Source organism: Opisthocomus hoazin, chromosome 11 (assembly GCF_030867145.1).
Source record: "Opisthocomus hoazin isolate bOpiHoa1 chromosome 11, bOpiHoa1.hap1, whole genome shotgun sequence".
Taxonomy (NCBI): domain Eukaryota; kingdom Metazoa; phylum Chordata; class Aves; order Opisthocomiformes; family Opisthocomidae; genus Opisthocomus; species Opisthocomus hoazin.
Window position 1 is genome coordinate 9,098,069 of NC_134424.1, and position 24,619 is coordinate 9,122,687.

Below are 24,619 nucleotides of genomic sequence, written 5' to 3' on the forward strand. Positions count from 1 at the left end.
AGTTCAGCGAGGGCTGTGCTCCCAGAGGATAACAAATAGACTGCGAGGATCATACGCAGAGACAACACAGGCTTTAATACATAGAAAAGCGCTAAGAGGCATACTTAAAATATTACCCCCCCTTCTCCTTTTGCTAAACGTTTGCAATATTTTTGCTTTGCTTCAGCATACGTTGTTAACTTCTCGGACTGCTTATAAATGACATTATTAATATATAAGGATAATCGCTTTAAAGAGAAGCACGCATTTTTCCTTTACCTTTGCCTGCACTTTGCCAGCAGGCATTTGCAGGCTCCGGAGCACGCTGTACACACAAATATTTGTGTTGATCTACTTCAATCCACAGGCAGAATGTAGCTAGGAGACAGACTATTTATCTTCCCTGCTCTCACCTTTCACTATGCCTCAGACAGACAGGGTTGTTCCTTAAGGTGTGAGGGACATCGACAGACCCCACGCTTGTTTTATGAGCCCTGTGAAACAACCTCATGAGCAAACCGGCACGTGAGGCACGACTGATGGAGGGGCTCGGGGTGGGCTGGGTTTTGCCTCTCTGCTCCCTGCCCACTTCCCGAGGCGAACGCACACCCAGCACTTGGATTCATTCCTGTATGGCTTGCTTTGTAGCATTTGAGTTTCCATGGCATCACGGCAACAGACCTTGTTTTACTGAAAGGCATGGACTGTGTGTTCTACTACGTTGTGTTTGAGCCCAAATATTTCATATATTTCATAAATATTGTTTCTACAGCTGTGGCCTGAATCCTCATTGGGTGCAGATCAGCCTTGCACCATCAGATGCCGTGCTGGGCTGATGTCTGCCAAGGATCTGCCCCATGAGTTTTGTGTTTATGGTGCACACACAGAGGGTGACTTGTGTTTAAAACGTACACCCGTGTCCTTATTTACACAGTGCGCCTGACCCAACACGTGTGATCACACTCAGCAGCACGTGCGGCGTCAACATGGGGAGCAGGGCGGATTCCTGCCAGAAGGACACGTATTTGCCATGTTAGCCAAGCCACCCTTCCCAATGTCCTGGCGAAGGTTGCTTGGACTGGGCAGCATGGGAAGAACAAGCCAGCAGGGCAGGTAGAGCATCCCGATATGTGACTGAGGGACACCCAAAACCAGACTGGGAAAGCAGCTTCCCTTTTCATAGCTTCTGGAGGCTTATTCCAACACAAGGGATGAGCTGCAGGCACTCATGGGCCACAGTACTGTCAAGTCTGAAATTAAAATCAGTACTTCTGTGGGCTAAACAGCTGGACTGGCAGGTAGGCAGTACAGAAAGGAATTCCCTGCAGGTGTAAATGGAATAAATCATCAGGTTCCCTTAAAAGTAGTCAGCTCTTCCAGCTTTAGTGGCAGCTATGAACCCAAACCATACTTAAACTTTCACACTGAATACCTCTTGCTCTTTTGGTTTGGGCCCTTTATAATCTCTGAACAAACGCAAGCAGTTACTTATTGTTTATTAATAAACGTACTGGTAAGCTGTCCACTACATTCAGGCACAGACACATGCTGCTCATATTACAACCACACGGAAGTTACTACTACAGGCGAAAACAGAATCTGCAGAACAGAGCCACTGCAAGGGGAAGCACAAGACATATATATCAGGTGTATGTACCATATCATTTTGTACCTGATTCCCTCTCAAAATGGGTCAATTTTTTTCCTGAGACACTTTGCTTTCCACCTGACTGATCTGATTTTTCCTTCCCACTTTTGCCTGATGTGCTCCAAGACAGCTGCATACACGAGGACCCAGCACTGGAGAGCAAGACATGAACGAGGCGGAAGGGATCAGGTATGCAGAAGCAGCACACCGATTGCTGCCTAAAATCTGATCACAGCAGGTACTCGAGGTGCACGTCAAAAGAGACTCTTGCAGCAATAGGTGAGTACATTTACTTGGAGCGCTGAGGCAGAGTGGCAGCCGGGCTGGTCTGCAGTGCAAAGGAGATGCAAGGCAAGCAATTAGCAGCACGGCGTTACACCTCAAGTGCAACCCTTTGCACCGAGCCAGCCTGCTGCGCCAGCAGAACCCCTAACAATGATACACAGATTCACCTGCACCAGCACACTGCAGTAGGGTGCTGACCTGACTAAAGCACACAGTCCATGAAAGGGGAATAGAATCGGGAAAGGATAATCTTCGTACCAAAATCAAATCAAAAAGGAAATCCAAGGAAACCGGGAAGGAGTTGTTAATCTGTGAAGAAACCAGATTCTTCTAAAGGATAAGAACAATTAACTGTAGTGGTAAACATATCATAAATTAATTAAAAAAGGTTCTTGCTTTTTTTTGTCTTCCCAAACTAAGACATTTAAAGAAAACAAAGAGTTATCATTTTGCTTTAGCAATCCCAAGTTAAGATTTCACTAATGTGTAATTTTAAATTTACATTTACCATAATGTTGTTTTGGATAGATTACACTTATTGCTATAGAGTATTTTGTGGTCATTTAGGTTTGACTCAAATATAAAAATGACATTCTGCAAGAGTAGAACTTTTCTGCCTAACACCCTTTTTGGCCTCCCAGAGAGAACCCGAGGGCATGAAGAGACTGCAAAGTTGTTTTGAGAGAGTTCTCATAAAACATGGGCATTTAGAACGCAAAAACAAATTACTGGGAATAATAACGGAGGCTATAAATGAGACAAATGACTTGTTCTCATTCAGAAACACTGCCGCCAATGCTCTAAACTATCTGCCTCAAAACGGTGACGTCACTGCACTGAATCTCCAGAAGAATTCCGACTTTGGGTGCTGCTGCAGCGGAGATGCACACCAACGCAAGGATGCTCCACCATGCAGAAAAGGCAATACCTTCGTAGGAGGCCTTGGTTCCATTTCTGAGGTCAGGAGCTGTGAAATAACGAGTAGGAATTAAACTGCTTTGCTTGAGCAGTGCTGTACCTATCAGCAGGTTGATAGCTGGAGCCATGCCTCCAGTGCAAAGCATGCAGGAGGGAAAATCCAAGAATCTTCTACCAACGTGTTAGTTGCTTTAAGTTACAATGACTTCCAGACTGTGTATCACTACTGCTTAACAAAGAACAGTAAGGAAAATGATCGCCTGTACACTACTAGAGAAATGTCCCAGCTGTTAATTCAGACTCCAAAGCTAAGTAAGTTTTACTAGAGTGAATTTATGACTGCTCATTATTTAACTTAGTCTAGGATCATAATTAAAGATGGTACTCTAAGGCGAATTCCCACTGATGGGAAACAGCATCATTTGAGACTCCAGCAAAGAGTAATCAGACACCTTTGGGGAAGTAATCAGGCATCTGTGAAAGAAAACTCTGATGTCAAGAGCCCCTCACATGGGATGCTTGTTTAAGTGTTGTGAGGCTTGCAGCACGTTTAATGAGACAGAAAGGTTAAAGGCGAGTTTTTTCAGCGTTAAAAAACATGAAGAGAAAGAAACAACATAATCAGCAGCAAAATAAAATGGGCTAATATTTTTGCACATGGGGTACATGCTGAAACAAGGAAATGAAACACCTTTTCCTCCTCAGCTTCCATGCCTACACCTTTACTGAAGCAGGTAATGTTTTGTAAATACATCTCTGCTTGATGGGACAACATGTGAAAGTATTAAGGAACATGCAGTCAGGTCTTTGAACTGGATGGACTTTTATGTACGAATTCTGTCTATTTGTTCCTGAAGAGCAATGTAGACTATTAAACTGGTAAACAATTAGCAATCCCTCTAGCACAGCTGCTTGAAAGCAGCCCACAAAAAGGCAGGAGCACAATATGTGATGTGACAGAGCAACACAGCCCTGAGCCACAGAGGACAGGCCAGAGAAGAAAGGAGGCAATTTTAACAGAGATGGTCATGTACAAAAAAATCAAACACTGCCACTGTCATTGATACTTACAGTATCTGATGAATATTTTACAAATACATTCCCGGTTTAACGTGTCTGTACAGAGAACCTCCAACTTTTCAAAACTTTATACAAACCAGTACTGTCACACTGGTGAGCCCTCTTGTTAAATTTTACAAGCCTGATGATCTGCACGATTTAACACCATGATCCACTGATACCTTGACTCTCTGAAAGTTTCATTTTCTTAAAAAATATTGTTGTATGATGGTTTATTATCAATCCACCAGTTGCTACAATTACATAGCTGAACAGTATTTATGCCGAATGGTATACTTCAGAAATAAGTTGTTTAAAGATGATCTGTATGGTCTCTTGAAACAGCTCCAGGGTCAGCTTAAGAATTAAGCTCAGCTCTTGGACTCTCATTCAGCAAAGGTCTTACACGTGTGCTTTTATTCCAGGCATACAAACAGTCCTCAAGAGAACTGTTTTAAATCAGCTTTTGCCAACAGGAGGAAGGAATGAGATAATGGAACCAAAGAAAACTCCTCTTATTAAACACTAACACAAAAGGAAAACCGGAGTTTTCACTCCCAAGTGACAAATTAGCCCTCTGCACTATTTCAGATTAGCCAAAATATTTTCACTGTCTTGCATTCTGATGATTGAAAACACCGCGCCTCCCTTCATTGCCTCTTTAAAACTAAAAGAGAGGAGGGAGAGGAGAGTAACTGCAAAACAAAAGGCTGGTAACATTCATGTTGGCTAACAAACTGGATCCAAATGCACTGACAGTTTTGGTTGACCTAAAATAGCCTTTCCCAGAAGACATTTTATTTACCAAATGCCACCACTTGCAGGGCTTTGCTGAGGAAATACTCAGAGGACTGGCATAAAGTGAGAAATAGTTTTCCTCCAGTGTACCTGCAGGTTATGCTACTGATCACGGTGCTGTGACCTGAGATAGCTTTGATAGCTGGGAGAACAGACACGCCTGTTTGGTGCCAAGCTGCTTAGGATAGCACGTTTGTCAATGGACAACTGCAGAGCTGCATCGCTTTGTGCTGATCTGAAACTCCCTGTTCAGCGGGGAATTCTGAAAATTATTCTGAACATTATGCAAATTGTTCTGGGCACATTTTCCTCCAAAATAAGAAAGGCTTACACAATGGATGCTACACTGTTTTCTAGATTAGCAATACTGCCCACAGACTTAATAGAGTGTGACAGAGGAAACAAATTGCAAAAATTCACACCGACAAACAAATCCAAACTTCCTCTCCAGAGCTGAAGACCATCACAAACCATATCACCTTGCAGCAAGTAAGACACATTTTCCTGACCTTGCCTGTCTCTACAACACACAAATCTAAGCACGGAGAGGGCGGACAGGAGCCAACCTGTGACAGCCACTGGCCACATTGCTGAATGCAATGTGGAAAGCATCAAGGTGCAGCTATGAGGTGTGCAGAAGAATCTGCATAAGATAAATATGTTATGCTAACCCTACTCTCTTCTGTTTGTATGCTACGCTGTCTGGCCGAGAAGTGCTTTGTACACTCGGCTCCTCAGTACTTTTGCATGAATGACACTATATAAAGAGGTACTGTATTTACTAGCTGAATAAACAATAGGTTTTGCTTTCACTCAAGTATTATGACTTCATCTCATTTTATTTATATGTCAGTAGTTCAGAATGTGCAGTGGACCAGGCACATCATCACTGTTCACCTTTGTCAAAGAAGGGGCCAGAAACATCCACGTTGTTATACCTCTGGAACAGCTATAACTCATCTCTGTAACCTTTGGAGGATACGCTACAATCCATTTTGTGTTAGCAACACTGCAACAACCAATTTATTTTTAAGTTCATAAAAAAAATGCACCTATCTTCAGTCTCCCCTGGTGTGCACACAACCCAAAAAGTGACAAGTTGACAGAGTCGGTACAAAAAGACTGGCTGCCCAGCCATTAGCCTCCCACAGAAAAAAGCTCAAGGGAAAAAAAAAAAAAATCACCAACTCTAGCATTATCTCTGCCATTAGCTGGCACGCTGAATGCTGTCAGATCACGGGCAATGTGTACCCCCCGCCTGAGAGTCTCTCTTGGGCATGTCATAAGCTCAAATTCCCAGGCAGCTACGAGTACTGAGCATCATGGTACCTGGACATGATGGGAGAGGACTCAGAGAGAACCTGCTCAGGAAACCAGTTCCCAAGCAGGTAAGGCACCAAGCACCCAGGCACCAAGCTATCCAGACGTGGGCTAACGGTTCTGCAGCTCCCTTGCTCCTGTAGACTGGCTCACGTTCATTAACTAAGCCATGTGCGCTTGGTTGAATCTGGGCCTTAGAGCTCTTAAATATCAAAGTCAATGAGAATCTTTTGAGTTATTCAGGTGCTCCTTCAGCATCAACACTTCCAGCTTCAAGATCAGCTCATTAACTACAGACCTCAGCATTTGTAATGCTCCGTCAAAATTGTGGGTTTCAGCTATTTACTTTGGGGGTGAAAATCACCTAAGGATTTTTTATAACCTTAAAAACCATCCAGTGATGTAAGGAATATGCCGGCATGTGGCCAAAGCAGTAAAATCTTCTTGAATATTATACCACATGCACCAGAGGTACTGGGGCTGCACTCAAAATACAAACTAGTCAATTTTGTCACTTTTAACATAACGGAACCTATTAACTTTCATCACTGTTCTGGGTCAGTAATACATATGCAGGATATAACTGTAGAAATAAATATTGACACATGTTGCTGTTAAAACACTGATTGACTGCAGGCCAGAGCATCAGAGTGTAGCAGGGTGTCTTCATTTCCAAGATCTCCTTCTCACTTCTGATGTAAATTCTCTGTCCCAAGGCTGCCTTTAATGTACATGAGGTTTGTGTACGTGTATATTATATACATATAAAAAATAAGCACGCTCTCAGAATAATGAGCCCTAAGAAGTACACTCTTCCAGCACTCTCTTGGGAGGGCGAGGTTGCTGAATGCAGCTGTTTTTATGATTCACATCCTCTAAAAACTACACTCTCTGTGCCTGGCCAGGTGAAAATGCCAGGTACGAAAGGGAAGCTTGTAAATCTGCTTAGCTGTTTCCTTCTGGCAAACTGCCTCTCTCTTCTTTACCTCTACCCAGACCTGGTTAAGCACCAAGCAGTTCTCGAGACTGAAGGCTGGGAAGTACATGTCATTCCTCCTACCTGTAAATAACATAATTCAATGAAATAAAGGCAAATAAAGGTAGTAAATGATATTTATTTCTAGTCTTATTTTATCCCGTACACATTTCTCTCAAAATTTTCGATGTGCTCCTCTAGCCAGGGCTGTCTGTGCCAATGCAACGACTGCAACCTCCCTCCCCCCTCTCCAGCTAGCTCATTATCCAGTGTCTGACAGAAGCAAGCGCCAGCTGCTCTACAAAATCGCACATGAAAGACTTCAGCAAGATATTAGAAAATCACCTGCCTATAAGGAAGAGGGTTTTTTTTCCCCGCTACCATAACCAACAGATTAATACAAACGTTGAATTAAAAGGTTGGCAGTTCTTCAAAAGCCTTGTTACTGTAAAAATGAAACCCATATCCACATCTAGATACTCTGTTCCCATTCAAACACCCAATGAGTCAGTGCTAATGGGGTTGAAATTTTACCTCTGACCTTATCCCTTCGTATTCCCCTTTTGTCAGGCATCTCTAAGGCCCTACAGCCAGTCAGCAGAAACAGGGACATCACCAGTTGGAGACTCACATATTCTGGGGCTTTATTGCCACGGCACCTTGCGACAGAGAGTTTCACAGGTAATGGCAGGCACACACGAGATTAGTTCATCTGTTGACACATATCAACAAGGAATGCCTGCGTACACTGTATTATTTCTTCGGTAGCTCACAGTTATCCTCAACACCATTTGATAACAAAGTAGACGTAAAAAATTCTCCTATTAGTCAAGTGCAAAATTTGTAAGTGTAATCTACCTTTAGATGCTTCTGTGCCGAGCGGATTTTCCAAAAAGTCTGTCATATCTTGGCTCCAAGCATCCTTCACGGCAGACTTTGACACCTTCCTGTTGTTCAGCCTTTGCTGTGGTCGGAAGTTATTCCTCAGGTACTCCACAGACTTGACGTGGTCTTGCTGTTCAGTGGTGAATATGGAGTAGAATGCTTCCAGCTGATCGCAGCCACCATGGCAGGGGCAAGAAAGGACGTTAATTAGAAAAACAATGTGGTGAAATCCGGGTGGCTGATAAGAAAGTAAAATGGCAGGAAGTAAAATGTTGATGCCAAGACCGATAAATCCCACGGGAAGTCAGGCTGCCCACTGAAATCACTGCCAACCTTCTTATCTCGGCACAGTGCTTATCCTGCCCAACGAAGGAGAAGGCCTTCTAGCAACCTGTGGACATCTGTCTTGAGCAAGGAAACATTTGCCCTTAGACCCCTTGATTGAAAGGATTTCATATGTGGCACAGCCATGCCAAACCCTCCTCACCGCTGGCACCATTTGGTTTCGCAGTATCGCATCAAAGAGTGCTTCCAGGTTATTCCACCCCAAGAGCCTTCTCCAGGACAGGGCAATGCTACCTTATCTCCGAATACCTTACACAGTTCAGCTGCCAGGCTAAGCTTTGCAGACAGCTCTTGCAGCACTTGTGCAGAAAGGTCTCTGCGGTTGTGAGACCTTTACCGGCCGGACTCCCAAACCCGCCAGCTGGCTTGCCCAGAAGCAGGTCAGTAGCAGAATGGAGCAACCTCAGGACCACCAGCTCCAAGTGTCCTGACCACCCTACCAACCACTGTTCCCTCTGACACCTGACTACGGGGTGAGAAAAACATAACACAGAATAAATGTCTTTAGGCACAGTTAGCATATACTCCTCTGGGAGTAACTTTCTTTTGTTGGATTCAAAACTGAGCTGTTTTTAATAAAATGCATTAACCTGTAAGAAAGAACTGTAATTAGAAAACTTTACTGTTACTTCATATTGTACTATTTCTTAGAAAGAAATTTCTAGCAAACAAAGGTGAAAATATTTTCAGCTAATGTTTTTCTCACAGCTATCAAGGTCAGTATGGCATTTACTAATAGCTTGTTATCATTCAGGTCAAGAACTGGAATTAGTTATGTTGCTGTTGGAAAAACTGAGCAAGACAGGGCTGAGAAGGATTCAGTCCTGATATTGTTTACATCAACATCAATTACATACACTGATAGTATGCATTTTGAGAGTACAGAATCTGGCCCAAGACTTTAAAAAGGGACTTGAATTACACTCGTAGCTTAACGACAGGTCATTTTGAAAGCTACACCCTTTTCATTAAGTGCATCTGCTCTACAAGCTATGGAGAAGCGTGTGAGAGTCCTGAAACTTGCAACTGGGAAAAATGATCATTGTAGCCTCCATTGATAGTATTGATAAAAATAATCAAAGGAAGGTGTAACATAACAGATAAGCATCCTCCGCTGAATCAAGAGGCACTTGCTACCATTATTTAATTTCCCTTCAAACCAGTAATCCGAACCCTCTTTTGCTGCTGCTGTCCAGCTCGCCCAGTCTGCTGGGCTTGACAATCCTAGTTGTTAGTCTGAAATCTGTGAAACTTCTCTGACCCCCAGGACAGGAGGAGAGAGTAAATTTTTACACATCTCATTCCAAGTCCCCCTGGAGCAGGTAGTGCGTTGAGCCGGCTAATGGAGATACATATAGGAACGTTATCACTGGGAGCAGGGCATGGAGAGCAGGAGGGAGAAAGCATGGACCTCACAGCTCGAATCCTGAGTCTGGCAGCTCTGCACTAAAACACAAAACCAAGGGAACCGAGTGCCACTGCAGGCAATCACCTCTCAAGACAACAGCACAACCCAGGCTTGTACATTTTTAGCAGCAGCTTCCCCCTAATCACAATTAGTTTTACTGTACAGGCAGGGAAACTGAGGCAGAAGGACAGTGGGTGACCATCAGTGAAGGGTGACAGCCAGCAACCAGTTCCCATCGCAGGCAGGGAGCTCAGGCACTGCTCCCAGACGTGCAGGTACTGGTGGTGGGATCTGGATTGTACTTTTTCTGCATCTTAGACAACTGCCCTACTCCCTGGTCCTCAACCACAATTCTCTCTCCGATTCTTCAGAAAAACATCTTGAAAAGTCTTGAAAATCGTTTCCTAATTATTAGCAGGAGCCCCTCAGAAGCATTGACGGATGACCCAAAAAAGGGGTAAAGGGACTATTATCTTACACTTTTGTCTTAAGAAAAAAAAACAACAGATGATCTTGCTATGCCCTTCTATGAAAGCACAGACCAAAACTCTTATGAATATTTACGTATGTTTTGCACTTCATGCACTGGAAGCAGTTTTGATGTCAGCTAACAGGGCTTAAGGTTACTTCATAAAAACTCCAGAACTTGGGTAGCAACTGCTTCTCTGAAGTCAAGTCTCTAGGCTTATACATCCACGACACTAATTGAAATTTTAAACTTTCAGAGAGAAGTTTTAAAATATTTTCTTCTGCCACGCTACCTTGGGGAGGTATAATTGCACTTTAACAACTGCTAATTCAAATATGATTTTTAATCTTCCCCTTTTTATATATAAAGTATATATAAGTCATTTCAACTTCTTTTTTCCTATAAAAATATTATCTACCACAAATGAGAAATTAATTTACCTATAGCTGCCAGAAGAAAAAAAAGTAAAGGCTGCAGTCAAGAAGCTATATTCATGCACTTCAAGGAGTACAAGAGCTCCTGTTCAGAACCAGAAATGAAAAGCTGTTGTAAAACTATTGTAGATACAGGGAAACCTGATCTAAAACTCCAAGTCATGTAATTACAAACCGTTAAAGCCTGGTGTGCACAATTTTCTAAGGGTTGGATATACAAATGGCAATTAAAAATAGTGAAACCATTGTAAGCACGATGAGATACTCTGAGGTATGCATTACGAGAGATAATGCCACGCTTTGGGTCATTGAATGCACTTAGCTTTACACTGCATCTGCAGGGTGACACGGCTTGTCCTGTTTTGTTGTCTAATTATCGGGAAAGATGATAATGATGGAGCACTGAGAATAAATATACAGAAGCCTCCACAAATGGACCACTTCAGTACTGTCCTTTTTACAGCAAGGTATTTTCCACAAAAGCAAGGATTTAATTGGAACAGCAACAAAGCCTAAACAATATCGCTTTCCTTCTCTGGGATTACAGGCTGCTTCACGGGGTTTGTGATAAAGAAGGTTAAACTACGGCAATGGATTATGCTGCACTGTTTCTGTTAGAGGAACAAATAATAATCATAGCAATGGCAGGGTGGCAGGCTCTTAAAATACACCCATCTAGAGCTGCCAAGGGGAAGAACACTATTATTTATTCCACATGTTGTAGTATCAATGAAAGTCTGTCTACACACAGAATTCCCAGCCCTTCAACCACACATGCATGCATAAAGCAGCACAATGCCAAATTTTAAAGGCTTGACTTGGCACAGTTACTATCATACAGCAGAGGAAAGAAGCTATGCCAGGATAAAGTACCTTTATACCATTATGGTGATGCCCATAATTGGTATTTAGCAGTTTATTTGCATTTGTTAAAAGGGAAAAAGAAAAAAGAAGTCATGACCCACCTGATGCGTATACAGGGCATAAAACTGAGCGTGGGCCAGGCCTCGCAGCCACCAAATAATAAACAGTAAACTTATTGATGTAGTGAAAAGCTACAAGGGATTGCAAGTATCCTGCAGGCAAGGACAGAATTCAAAATGATCTCGACAATCAGAGAAATAGCCTGAAAAAAACAAAGGGTCCGATTCAAGCGGGACCATGTGCAGAGTGTCCCACGCTTCGGCCAGAACCGTGGGCTGCACGAACGCATGATGCGCTCCGCGTTGCCAGAGCATGCTGGGGAGAGCCTCTAGCAACAGGGTTCCCGCTGCCCCAGAGCTGAGCACGGGCGGCAATGTCACGCTTTGGTGAAAAACGGCAAAACGACACCAGCACGGGTGGCCGGACACGTGAATCCTGCCGTGCCCCTCAGCCTCGGGAGGGCCCCAGCTGAGGCGCTGCGACTGGTTTTGAAGATGGCACTTCAAAGAAAGATGAAAGAGTCTATGGGAGAAGCAATGGGATCAAGAAAACATGAAATAAAGCCTGGATCTTTGAGAACCAGCATCTGTCAGTCATGATCACCCAGTGAACTATTCACTTATGCTTTACAGAATTAGTATATTTTAAAAGTTTGTTTTCAGTGGCTTATGCCAGATGAATAAAAGGAAAGACTGACTTCAGCTGGATGGCTTTCTAAAGACAACAATCTCACAATGTCAAAATACACTTAACTGGTAAACATCTGACTCCATCTAGCCATTACTTTATTGGGAGCATTCTTCTCCAGACAAACCCCAGACATTGCATCTATTTGCATTAAAAGCTGCTATGTGCTAATTTTAAAGATTTGTGCAGCAGCTCTCTAAGCACATAATGGCAGCTTTACTGTGTTATAAAAACAGTTAAGCATGGAGAATTAATGGAAAGATGTCTTTTCTAATGTAATTGGTTCAAATTACTGAATCTGAGCAGAACTGAAATCACTCACTTTACTTTGAAAATAAAGTCTCAATTAAAAAGAATAAAAAGGAATTCCATGTAAATATTTACACCATAGCTTAATTTAATCTTAACAAAAACAATACCAAATAAATCACTGAAAGGAAACTGGGTTTCATGTTGTTAATGTCTTCTTAAGACTGATGGCTCATGTTCAGAAACAGTATTACTTAAGAAAAAAATAAAAATCACCAACACTTCCTTTTTTGTCAACAGAAACATTTTTGGTCTCAAAATTAAAATGTCGGGTTTTGGAAATGCTGTCTTAAAGAGGGCAAATGAAGGGATGAACTTCACCAGCAAAATAAACACACCTGATGGTAAGAAATGGGAACAGGCTTCCGAAAAACGATCCACTCCACGATCTCGCTACACGGAGGAGTAGTCAGAGAACCTGCGTAGCGGTAGTAACTCCCCAGCGATGTTGGCAGCAGGTCCCTCAGCACAAAGGGATCCAGAAAGGTCTCCTTCTCTGCGGGGAAGATTGACAAGCAGAATTACACTTTTTTTTTTTACGTGTCTTTAAAACAGACATCACATTGATAGGCAGCCTAACAAGGTGTAATGGCAACAACATATTTTATCATATATATATATATATAAAATGAAAGATGAAAACACCCTATCAGGAAGGCTCTGTAAGAGCTGATGTGTTGATCATTAAAAGAGCAGCCAAAATGCTAGTCAAACCTACACCGAACAGGCACGCTCCTATTCAGAAGGCGTGCAGGTGTGAAATGCCCTTGTTAGCCCACTGGTTTATGTTAGCATAGAAATAACACCGTATTCCATGGTTTCAGCACTCAGTAAATGGCTCTTCAGCTCAATGGCAGCGAGGGCTCACCAAGACCCAGTGAGGACACAGCCGGGCCCCCATGGTCCCACTTGCTGCCGCCTGGGCGGAGAGCAGCGGGTTGTGTGTCCGTCCCATCCCCAGCAGCAGGGGAAAGGGGTGCGGGAGTGGGCTCCAACCCTCTGCTGGCTGCTGGGATGGAGGATGCAGAGCCACGTTGCCCAGCCAAACCTCTGTGGGAGCTGCTGAGGGGACAAGCTGAAGAGCAAGGCTGCAGGGCACCTCTGAAGGCGAGCTCCAGCTCAATGCGTTGCTTGTTCGGGACTGCCGGCACCCGGCCATGCAGGCATTGCCGGAGTGCTGCTGGGTGCAGTCGGCACAGCACCGGAACCATGCTTCACAGGTAAAACCGCTGCCTCTGCGCCCTCATCCTAGAAACTCCTCCCCAGGGTCCAACAGTCTCGGAACAAACCCTTTCCTCCAAGAAGCTCCTTGGACAGCCTGAAATGCAAACCTAAGCACTGAAAGCATTTAGCTTCTAGTAACAGTGACAAGCCGGTAATATTTAACACTGTGAAGAAAAATAAATAAATGAAAGGAGGGAACAGCTGCAGGCAAGACTATTTTCCTGCCATCCCTGAGCATTTATCCTCTGCAATTTATGTTGACTCACAGGCCGAAGCTCCCTCTCAGTCTGTGCAAAGGTGTTCGCTGCCTCAGGGCATGCTGACACGCGAGGCTCTCCCATACATCTCTGTTCCTCACTTTCTATATTCTTCGTGCCTCAAACAAGAGTCCATATTTGGGTAGCAGGAACTCTTCTCTCTCTGTCTCATCAGAGCTCCCCGGCAAGCCCGCTTCCCCCGCAGCAGAGCGGAGAAGCAGGTAGGCTGGTGATTGACACACATATCTTCCAAAGTCAGAAGGAAAAGAAAAAGGATGAAGTCTGCAGAAATCATTTCCACAGCATCCCACAGTTTTCTAGAAGTCCTGATCAAATCAAGAGTTGCCTACACCTCTGAGCAGCAGTCTGATAATCAAGGGGATTTTTTTTCCTCCACTGCTGCTGCCAGGTGCAAATACATGATGCACTTCAGACATCTTCTGTTCTTCTGCACAGTATCAACAGGTGTGTAAAGTTTTCATAGCCTTTGGCATTCCAAAATATGAGTAATTCTATTAAAGTCAAAGCATACATTGCAATCTCTTCATTAACAATTTCTTTCCTTCTAATCCAAGCAGATATCAACCACTTCTGCATCTCCAAAAAGGAAATAAATGAATAATAAAGCACATTTTTTTTCCTTTTCATAGAATACCTCTGGGAAAAAAAGTGTGCTTAGATAATAAATAGTAAAATATATATGATTGGCCAAAGTTCAAAAAGATTCTAATCAAGAAGTAATAATTACAGCAAAAGGTCGTATTTAATTTGATTGGCTTATTTTTATGCAGGAAGAAATGGTTAGAAAAACTGCAAACTCCATCACAGGATTTGATTTCAAAATGCAGCAAACATACACCTTCAGAGCGAAACGACACGGGTTTTCTATTTAAGAAACTGTCTCTCTCTATATGGCAGCTGAGCATACAGTGGACCGCTGCGAATCTGAAAGAGTATTTGAACATGCAAACATCCTCTTTGCGTTAACTGCCACTGACTATATACGAAATAGATGGGAGGCAGAGGCACATTTTAAAGAGCTTTCCTCTTGTATTTAAGTAGAAATGTTTCAGTTAAAATTAAGAATTTAACTATTTTTAACTTTCATAACCTTTTATTTAGAATGATGGAATCACTTAAGATGCTGGACAAATACTCTGTGAGAAACCGAGAATATGGAGTATCCTTTTATCAAAGGATGGCAGGAAAACGAAGCTCATTTTACACTTTCAAGGATTTTTGTGCCATATGCTGACAATATTATATTTTAATAATTAATTGTTCATCAAAGGAAAAGATGAAGAACAGGGATGCTAAATTCAAAGTTATTCAAATTGCAGAAATGAATAATGTATGACTTTTATATTAAATACACACTGTATTAAGTAGTCTACATTTCATCCAACTCTGTCTTTCATTTTTAAACATTTTGAACTACAATATGAATAATCAACCAAGGGAAGCTTATTTAGACAGAGAAATACCTTATTTGAATGCAAACTGGAAGTATCCGACTATGATTAAATTTTGGTTATCAATTAGGGAGGGTTTTTTCCTAAGCATTTGGAAAGTCCTAGTCAGCTGTGAAAAAGAGTATTTCTTGAGGAAAAAGTAGCTTTGCTAATACACAGTTTAAGTAGGGCAGGGTGTACTCAATCTAATTTTTCATGGCTACAAGCAATGCTGTAAGTCTTCATTAATGAATTCCAAAGATTAAAATAAATACATATAATTCGATTAAAATGACTACTAAAATAGATGAAAATCAATTGATTATGCTTTAACAACTTAACATTCTTGAAAACAGATCACTCATTTGTATCAGTTCCATCTAGATGCATGGTGCAGAGTTTTAGAAACCAGAGTCACATGAAGCTTAAAGAAAAAGGGACTCAAATCCAGGAGTCAACCTCCCATACCCTTCAGGAGCATATAGAAACAGTAAATGCCATGAAGTTATGCTCCTAAGAGCCTGAGACGTTTTTGAAAATGGGATTTTGAAGTCATGTCATTTTTAAAATTTCAACCTTAAATAGCTTATTCATTTTAGTAAATTTGAAAGAAGAATTGTTTGCAAGCTAAGCAACAGCTTTCACTGAATATGGCAGAAATATTCTATATACATATTCACACACACATATGTGTATATCTGTAATTCCTACTACATGGGAAAGAACAAGGTTGGAAATCATATGAAACCTTTCTTCATTGTCTTTTATGACCAGCTCCTCTTTCCCATTTTCAGTGCTTGGGATGGGCACAAATTGTGCCCTGAAGGCTGGGCACAGACGGAGCAGGGTGAGGGTTTCTAGGAGGGAGAAAGTGGACAAGGCAGGACTACACAATCTACAAGAAAGCATTTGCTGACAGGTACTTAGGAAGCAACTGGCCAAGAAAAGCAATAAAATGCACCAACGAAAACATGTGTTCACCTGCAAATACCTGTGAACCACTGCAATCAACGCCGCAAAACCTAGCCACCTACTCGTCCTTACGCACAAACCAGAGCCCCACACCACAGCAGTCTCTTCTGCTGCTCCTTGTCCTGCTCCCGTCTCAGCACCCTAACGCAGACGAATACACCCAAGCAGAAGAATAAACCACCAGGATAGTGACCCTAACAACAGGCTCTCGAACTGGAGAGCATTCCTCCGGGAAAGCACCGATAAATGTGCTGCTGCGGCCACTGCTCACAGGCAAGGCAGAAAAGAGCAGCACCCAACACATCCACTGAGAAGCCCCACTAATACAGTACGGCCAATTTTCTGGACTGTTAACAAATAGTAATACTTTGTTTACAGCACCAAGGCTCGTAAAACAGTGTTCACTCTAATATTTCCAAAAGAAAAATTAGCAAGTACCACAGATTCATTGTTGACAATTAAGACAATGAATGTGATATTTAAACTACTGAGTGTTCCACAGCATAAAAGGACAATATTGCATTTTAACTTTTACATTCACAAAAAACAATTAATCGAGCCAGCTGGTAACAGATTTGACCTTCTGATACAACATTCATGTCTACCTCTTGGTCCTTCTCCCATAACAGCAACGTGAAAATTCACACCCAGTATATTCAATGGGCTGGTAAATCTCCCCACTGCTTTGCACAGGACCGAGGGCCATTTTTTGTACAGCCCAACCCAAAGGCAGAGCAATTGCAGGCATGCCTTAAAAAGCTGACCTATTTACAGTCATCATTTGTCAAGGCATCACCACTAGATGTGAACTAATACCGAATTGTGTACAACAGTTTTCCAAGCAGAGGAAAAAATCAGATCTTAAAACAGATACCAGTAGTGGATCTCCACCAACTACTGCAGTTTTCACAAGCTGATGCCATCAAACATTATATTGCAAGAGCCATCAGCTGAATGTTTTGAGTTCAAAGACTGATTTGCTAAAAATATGTTCTGTAAAATGCAGGATAAAGATAGACCTGAATTTTAACCAAATCACTGTCGAGTAAGAGGCTTCTTGAGATATGCAGGTAAACAGCACACAACTATCTGTGATCAAAACCCTTTTTAAATCTAACAGGAACTTGGATTGGAGATCACAAGAAAATAACTATACGCCAAGTCCATTTATATCTCATGGAATGCTTTGGGACTTTCATCATGCTTTTCTGTAAGAAAACAGGAACTTGGCTGCATTGAAAACAATATCTTAAAATGAGCTTATTTCCAAAATTAACGTATGTGCACTGCCTGATAGGTGGAAACGTTACCCAGCTACACTTTGAATAACTGAAATCTGCAACACCAATATGAAGAGCTTTGAAAGTCTCCCAAATTTGTTAAACAATGTTACTGCCAATTCCATTTTCACAATGAGCCAAGTAATTCTAAAGCTTCTGCATTCAAACATTTAAAAAGCAAACACACAAAAATAATCAAAAGGACACCATGCCGCACACCCACTGAGCCAGAACTCCCCAGATAAAGCAGGCTGCACACCAGAGCCAGGGACCAGACTCGCGGTGGTGATTTCAAAGATGAGATGACAAATATTATATGCATCTTTAACTGAAAAGATCAGCAGATGAGTACTTGCTGTGTAAATCCAGCATGAAGAGCAGTGTCTGACAGTCCTCTATACTCAGGGTAATTCTTGTCATTTATTGTGCAATTATTTTCCTCACTTTTATTTAGTTTTTTTAAAAACCAGAGCCTCTGCTGAACAATGCAAGGAACCGTAAGGACATAGAAAGCACAGCATGGCAGGGAGGAAGGGAATGAGATAATAACACAGTCCTGCAGACTAATTTAATCTGAGACAACCAATGAGCAATACAAAAAACAGGAGGAAAGAAAAAAAGGCAAGTGTCCTATGCAAAAAAAAAAGAAAAAGTTGAACATTTCTATGCCAGGTGTTGGTCTCAGGCTTATTTTTTCTCACTCTCTCTCTTAAAACAGCTCAGAAGGAAAAGGTTTAACTGGGGAGGAGAGGTCTTAACTCTTTAAAGAAGTTAAAAATAATTCTGAACCTTTAGTATTTAAGCACTGCTGGCACAGAGCTTGGCAGGGCAGCTGCTGCCATTCTAGACTGGGATGAGACTTCTCCAGGTTTCATAACACCTAACCTGAGGCAGAGGTACACGCGGAGACAAGGCTGGAGGGACACGGAAACTAAGAAATACAGAGCGGGCATAGGAGGAAAAAGAAACGATCATGAGGAGTTTAGGTGGGACAAAGATCCCCGGAGCAAGCTGGACCCTGGCAGAGGCAGGGCGAAGCAAGGCAGAAGCAGCCAGAGGAGCGTGGGTGGTTCACGGCTGCTCCAGCGGAGCCAGAGCAAAATCCCATGTTCGCAGACCTCACCACCCCTCTCTTCCCAGCAAACGCCCTCAGGACCCACCAGCAAAATACCCGGCTCCTTCTCCCTGCAGGTGCTTTGTTCACATTCAGCATCAACCCTAATTCTTCAACTGTTAACAACTGCAATCTTCTTTTTGTTAGTTTGAGTTAAGTTTTCTGTGCAACATATTAATTCTGTGTCAGCTTGCTGGTCTTTACTCAGCCATGACCAGCACTGCTTTCTGCAGAGCAGACAGGTGAAGGACCGGAGATTTCCAACGCTTCCATCATTTACTCTTTCAAATGTTACAGACCCCTGCAGCTCTGCACAGAGCTGCCCTATATAAAAGTGTGAACTTATCACCTCTGTTCTCATCTTCATTTCCCACCTCCCTCCTCCTCCCCTTTGCTCCATAGCAATCGTGTCCTGGCCCCTTTCACACAGCTACCCCGACTGCGAATACAAGAAGAGATCAGAAAACAAAAGAATATACCCAGCTCATCCCCGAGGAAAAAAGAAATGCTCCTCCATATTTCCTTCTCAGTTAACACATTGCGCTGCTCTCCCTTTGATGGCCTTCCTCGGTTCAAATTGGGCTGCTGCTTTCTTCAAAGTTTTACTTTGAAAGATGAGGTCCCACGGTATCACATCTCACCCTCACCCCTCTCCCCCACCTTTCTTCTCTGCAACCCCTGGATATTTGGTGTAGAAAGCAAACAGCTTGTCAGGTGGTGTTGTGGTTAAAGTTAAAAACAAAAGAAAAAACCTGTCATGCTGCTAATGGTGTTTTCTTGTTATTATGCCTTCTGGTGTGATAGATCCACAGGGTAACTAACACTGTCTGGATTGCTTCCTTTTTAGTGCTGATTTATTTTAACAGGTTATTCACTGCCTTTTTGCCTAGGACAACAGGAGAGATGTGCAACGTATTTATTCTCTATCCTTTTTCATTATTAAAGCAATTCTGTTTCCACTGTATTCTGTTGCGGTCTCCCCAGCAGCCCGTGAAACTTTGGTGGTCACCACCAATGTGCCTGAACACCCCTCTCCCATCTCGAGTGAGACCGAAGATCACACTCTGCTCCACGCTGAGCTTCAGTTATGGCATTTTAATAACACAAAGGCAGAAGAAAAAAGCAAGATTTTTTTTCCAAACTCCCTTTTAAATAAACAAAGGTTCCTCTCTTCCCCTCACCCCACCCCATGTTCACAAACAAGCAACAGATGCCATCGATTCACTTTGTACCTAAGCTTTTGATCTGGCTGCACTTTGATTTTCAGTGCTCACTTTTGACAAGGAAGGGAATAAGAGCCCCATTTTTGTGACATTAATAGAGGCTTTTCTGCTGCGGTAATTTATTTGTGCTCTGCTCATAATTTTCTGCTGATCCGTGTAGATTCTCGGTGACAGACACAGAGAACAGGACAGAGTGACAAAACACGGTTTCCATCACCCTGAAAGCTTTTCCAGCGGCCTGGGGCAGCGCGGGCTGTGGCTCCCGCACACAGCGATGCGCTGCAGTGTGAACCACGACTGTGCAGAGCACCCGCGCCCAGGCTGGGCGAGAGCAAACGCTGCGCAGCCCCCAGCACCGGGTGCTGCCCTCGGCACCGACAGCAGGAAGGGGACTCATTTTAATGCCTCTCAGGCAGCTGGTAAGAACAAGGAAAAGGCATCTCTTAGAGGCTTACATACAGAACGGAACTAAAAAGGGCAAGTCAAAGACAGCAGAAGCGGGAAAAAGCAACGTTTCTGTGCAACAGCTCCATCCCGCTAGGTGCTCCTCTGAGATCTTGCTGAAGCACGCGGCAGACAAAAGCTTCAGTAGCCATTTTAATGCAAATTAACTATATAAGACATAACCTGATATTTCACGTTCCCCTACTCCCACAAGGGCACAATCATTCTCTGTGAGGCCCCGGGAGCCTCCTCAGCCCTTGCACAAGAGCAGCTCCATCCTGCCCCGTGCTCCTCAGCATCACGAGGAAGGACGAGGAGCAGAGAGGGACTCAGGGCAGGGCACCCAGCTGAGTGCGTCGGCAGCAAAACAGAGGCACAAAAGTCTGATTTGCAGCACCATGACTGGGCCACCTGCGGTGCAAGCGCAGCCAGGCACTCGTGACTTTATTGCTTTACCTAATGATCCAACTTCAGCTAAGGGCGTGCATCATCCCACCAGCACCAGCATTGCCGGAGACCTTTCCCATCAGCTTTGGTGATGAGAACATTTGAAGAGAAGCTAAAAAAGACCCCCAGTGGTCAGAGCTGAAAGACACCGGCAAGCTGGCACCAGAAAATTCGTATCACGGCTGTCCGTGCTCCATCCCTTCTGCAGTGAGAGGCTGCACGCTCCCAGCTGTCAGTCCCTGGCGGGCTCTGCGGCAGACGCACGCTCGCGGCAGGGAAAGCAGGAGTGAGAATAGCAGGCACCTCGCTGGCGGGAGGTGTGACAAATCCTTGGCAGAGCACAAAACCAAAAGCAATTTTAAAATCAGCAACAGGCATCTGACAGCTCTGAAAAGAGCCTCCTCGGCGTTTGTGTGCCTTCACAATGCTCTGCGAGGGTGGATGCGGGAGTTGGGGAGCATCGACGTGATGGGAACGTACTGTTCGGCAGGAAGATACAGGGCAAACCTGAAAGCATTATCATTGATCCAGACATTGTACATCACTGGTTTTCCTTCCAGCTAAGAAACTTTATATGGTTGCTCATGTAAAATTAAGTTTAATGTGGCATTAAGATTCTACGAAATTCTGCCTGGAGATGAGGAAACAAAGTGAACTCTGAGAAGCGACTAAGCCTGTATCGATTTTTATGCATGCGTTTCTCTATCATTGTTACTAAGCTGGCGACACTGTGAAGGGCACAATTATTTATGTTCCATCAAATTAGTAGGTAATTCAAATCTCTGACAAAATCTCAAGCAAAAATTGCTTTCACTTCTGCAGAAAGTCCTTCTGACACTTAAACTGTTCACTTTCTACTGGAAGGACACTGTAAGAATACAAAAACTTCAGACAAAAAATGAAAAGCTATGCAACAAAAATGAAAAACCAGCTCATCGCTCATCAGTACCATCCTTACATCTAACTGAGGGTCACTGGGGCTGTCACCATCATGGGGACAGGCCAGCGTGGGTGCCCTTTACAGCGTGGTACAGAGTGGAGTCTGCATACAGGACCAGGCCTTCCAGTCCCACCACCAGGCAAGTGAAGAGATGAGGATGAGTTTTTGTGTGGGTGCGTATTTGTCTCTTTGAAAAGTGAATGATTGTGAGGAAGGAGCGTCTGCCCAGCGGAACTCCGGAAGGATGCTCTGCCGGTTGGTGGGAGAGGCATACGGAAAAGCAATGAGGCACATGTCAAGAGCAAAGCTGAGGGGCTGGTGGTCTTTCCAGCCAGCAGAGGATATACCAACATGGTCTATTTTAAAAGCAAGGTGTTTCTCTCAACATTCATATGCATTCTTGATTTCTAAATTGTAGGCATGTGCCTCTGTATTGCGATGACCATCTAAAAATAGCGTGGGCATAGAAATGTTATAAAATGCAAAGAAACTTAAAGTTTCAATCTTGCCTTCCTCCAGTTCCTTTTGTTGGATCCCTGCTGGATCCAACCACTCCATCCAAAAACCACAAGAGTTTTCTACTGTATTTCAGCCAAAAAGCCCATATTGCCTTAGGGTCCCAGTCAAATGCAGCCAAATGGAAGGCAGGAAGAACCTTTTCAGATAAATTCACAAAAATGTGCTCACGCAAGATGTAAGTAAATTACATCAAGAAAAGAAATAAGGATGCCTGGAATAAAAGCTCACATCTTTACTATTATGCTATATAATAACCTTAAAAGAGAGATACGATACAAGAATTCTTCACTGAAGCGTTCCATCAATACTTAACTTAAAGAGAACAATTTCTTTGAACGACTACTTTGTAGGAGGAAATTCCCTTACTCTAGCCACCAAAAGAGCCTTAGAAAAGGCCTTTAATCAGGGCCTTTGAAACAGGAAGGAAAGCAAGATTTTCCTCTTTTTCTTCCTTAATGTTTTGAAAAGGAAATAAGCCATTGAAATATATCAAGCGATTTCCTTTACTTGAAACACTAGCTGCCTTCTGTGCATTGTGAGCAAAACAAAAATAAACGCCTTTCATCCACCCAGATTTTGCTGCGGGTAGGCAGCACCAAGACGGACTAATCATTATGTGGTCAGGGAATCACAGCCTCGGGACCGTGTCACATCCTACCCAAACAATTATTTTTGGGAATGGAATAAATACTCTTAGGAGACACCAGTGTGATTATCCACTAGTGGCTATTTTGGCTGCAGCAGCGAGGAGTAAGAGAGGGAGCAGAAAAAACCCGATGAGATGGCCCAAACACTGTCGCGCTTGCAGGGGGCAGAGAGTCTTGAAATAGAAAGCAGGTAGAAAACCAAGCTAAAAAGAGATCCCGGTCCAGCTAAAAGGCAGCTTGACTTCAGCATCAAATTACACAGCCACTAAAAAAATCCTTGCAGCCCAACTCGTCCTCATTTTATTTTTGCTAGCCTGTTTCGTTACCCAGTGGGAGCTAGATAATAACATCTATTTTTGTGGAAAACAACACAGTTTTTCAGCTCAGTGTGGTGTTTTTATTTCACAGCAGAACACTGCAATTTATAAACAGCAAAACCTATGGAAAATTCTCTAAATGAAGGACTTTATGGTATGTTATCATTTAACCCCTATTTTTCACTTTCCTTGGATTTATTGGCGTTCCCAGTTGCAATGTTAAATGACTCTGAAAGTAGAGCAATTAATCCAAAATCCTATTTGTTTTAATCTAACACTGTCAACTAGTTTTAGGTTTGCAGTCAAGAGAAAAAAAATGTTTGTTAAGCTCTACAGCACTAGCTAATGTCTAAAGACAATCCTCGGAAAAGGTGCAAAGATGTTTTATCACAGCACTATAGATGGGACGGAGATTTATTATAGTACCTAGTACCATTCCAGCAGATGCCTTTTGAATTACAATGAGATTATTAAAACTTTACAAATCATTATATTAAAACCTGACAAGAGTACTTTGGGAACTGGAGCATCTTGATGTCATCGCTAATGATGCATTACCTGTGATAAGGTTTCAGGAAAATTTCTAAGTAAAAACTGGTTATAAAAGAAGTATAAAATATATTAATATTTATTTCAGTACCTGCTATAAGTTCAAGGATAATAGGTTTATATGCATCAGAACAGCCGAATGATCGTATTTATGTCAGCATTAGAAAGATGTTCATCTGCTGCAAAGTTTAATTAATTTTCACAGATAGTTAATTTTCTGTTTCATTATCAGCTCCCTAAATTTGAAAGACAAATAATTTATAAACAAATAGAAACTTCAGAGAGGAGTATTTTTAGAGCAAACAGAAGATAAATAGCAGGAGCGAAGCATCAACGCTGCCTTCGAAGTACTAATATGAATGATATATTGTAGTAGGTTTTGATTGATAACTTACACATTCTAGAGCACTGACTGAAAAGAAACAAATTGTTTACTGTTAACCCCAACCCATTTTCAGGTAACAAATGACTCCGATCTTTACCAATCAAATAATGGCTGTGATGCCCTTAAACATCAGTGAATGAGCAATGTGCAGGCTCACCACGTCCTTCCAGGAGTGACCTGATCCCTTAAGGACAATATTCCTGCCCTTCTCCCCTTCCTGGCAAGAAGAAAGTTTAAGCAGCTACTTACCGTGATGTACGACGCCCTTCAACCCATGGATAATGGGATCCAGTGCTGGATTGTCCCTCTGACTGACCTACATGCAAAGGATACAGGATTGGTTACACCTATTCTAGTATCAGGCAGAACAGTCTCAGTTTAATCTTCTAAAGAGAAGTCAAAAAAA

The 24,619-nt window shown here is 42.7% G+C and overlaps 1 protein-coding gene across 1 annotated transcript in view; it reads right to left on the reverse strand.

Annotated features, from left to right (window-relative positions):
* PTPRG (protein tyrosine phosphatase receptor type G) overlaps positions 1 to 24,619 on the reverse strand; it is a 412,574-nt gene that overhangs the window by 93,493 nt on the left and 294,462 nt on the right. The window contains exons 6-8 of the mRNA XM_075432501.1: positions 24,463 to 24,529; positions 12,783 to 12,940; positions 7,842 to 8,034 (exon numbers count right to left, since the gene is read on the reverse strand). Coding sequence (XP_075288616.1) covers positions 7,842 to 8,034; positions 12,783 to 12,940; positions 24,463 to 24,529 — 418 coding nt within the window. The remainder of the gene's footprint in view (positions 1 to 7,841; positions 8,035 to 12,782; positions 12,941 to 24,462; positions 24,530 to 24,619) is intronic.